The 1,340-nt window shown below is 54.6% G+C and overlaps 1 protein-coding gene across 1 annotated transcript in view; it reads left to right on the top strand.

Annotated features, from left to right (window-relative positions):
* Window positions 1-796: 796 nt before the first annotated feature.
* The window catches only part of LONP2 (lon peptidase 2, peroxisomal), an 86,172-nt gene continuing 85,628 nt past the window's right edge, over window positions 797-1,340 (top strand). Inside the window, exon 1 of the mRNA XM_026652628.2 lies at window positions 797-1,091. Within this exon, the coding sequence (XP_026508413.1) occupies window positions 859-1,091 (233 nt within the window). The 5' untranslated portion in view covers window positions 797-858. The remainder of the gene's footprint in view (window positions 1,092-1,340) is intronic.

The raw sequence follows: 1,340 nt of genomic DNA, 5'->3' as shown, positions 1-1,340 counted from the left end.
GCATTGGAGATTGTTAGCCTGATTAACATTTCTTTGCTATCCACATGCAAGTAAATTGTGTGGTTTCAATTGTAATGCTTCCTGTTAAATTTTTGTGCGTCCTACACAGGTTGGCTGTTCTGTCAGCATCATAGAGTCTTAGTGAAAACCCTGACACTTTCAAAATTAGGATTTTCAGTCATTTGTTCAGACGAGGATTGTTTTTTTCCTTAATCAAAACATGTACAATGAATCTTTATGTTTTCTTGGAAAACTGACCATTCTGAAGAAAGTAAAAATGTCTAGATTGCAATTTGGGGATGGGTGGGAAAAGAGGCAAAGATTTTAATTTTTGGTTAAAATTGGGTGAACCTTTGTTTTTTTTAGCACTTTGGCTCATTTCATATTGAAATCTCCCCAGGACTTTGACACACCACCAACCTACATATTACCTATTAAAATAACTATTAATGATGATATTGCCATTTGTGGTATTAATTATATAATTTATAATTGGTATAACGTATTGTGTGCATTATTTTACTTACTACTGCACATTTAATTTTAACATGATTCGCTTTATGCATTATTTTAATACTGTCAGTCCCCGAATGTGTATTTCTTATGCGTGTCCCGCTGTTCGCTGCATTGATGATTATGACCCCTCGGCTATGGGGGGACCCAGGGCGTTGGGTGGGAGGGGAGGGACGGTGGCTCAGTCTGTGCATTGGCTGCAGCAGCCGCCGCGCCCAGCAGGTGGCAGCACGAAGCGCCCAGCGGCGGCTGATTGTCCCTGCCCGCAGCCCGTAGTGTGGCGAGCGGGTGCTGCGGACTTTGCCCGGCCCGGCTGGGGCCCAGCTCCCCTGGCAGCGCCCGGCCATGGCCTCCGGCAGCGCCATCCAGATCCCCAGCCGCCTGCCGCTGCTGCTCACCCACGAGGGAGTCCTGCTGCCCGGCTCCACCATGCGCAGCAGCGTGGACTCGCCGCGGAACATGCAGCTGGTGCGGAGCCGGCTGCTGAAGGGCACCTCGCTGAAGAGCACCATCATCGGGGTGATCCCCAACACCAGCGACCCCGCCTCCGACTGCGAGGAGCTGCCCTCGCTGCACAGGTGAGGGCCCCGGCACAGCCACCGGCCGGGCCCCCGTCTCCTCCTTGCTCGGCCGGGCCCCCACCGCGCTCCCCCATCCCCTCCCTTCCCTGCCCGTCACCCCCCTCCCCTTCCCTGCCCGCCCCCCCCGACCAGCCGGGATCCCCCATCCCTCTCTCTGACCGGCCGGGCGCCCACCGCGCTCCCCCCTCCGTCTCCCTTACCTGCCCGTCACCCCCCGACCAGCCGGGCTCCCCCATCCCTCTCTCT

The sequence above is a fragment of the Terrapene carolina genome, unplaced genomic scaffold (genome assembly GCF_002925995.2).
Source record: "Terrapene carolina triunguis isolate 2854851 unplaced genomic scaffold, T_m_triunguis-2.0 Scaffold130, whole genome shotgun sequence".
NCBI classification, from domain to species: Eukaryota; Metazoa; Chordata; order Testudines; family Emydidae; genus Terrapene; species Terrapene triunguis.
Note: the sequence above shows the minus strand (reverse complement) of the source record. Positions and strands in the feature narration are given on the sequence as shown.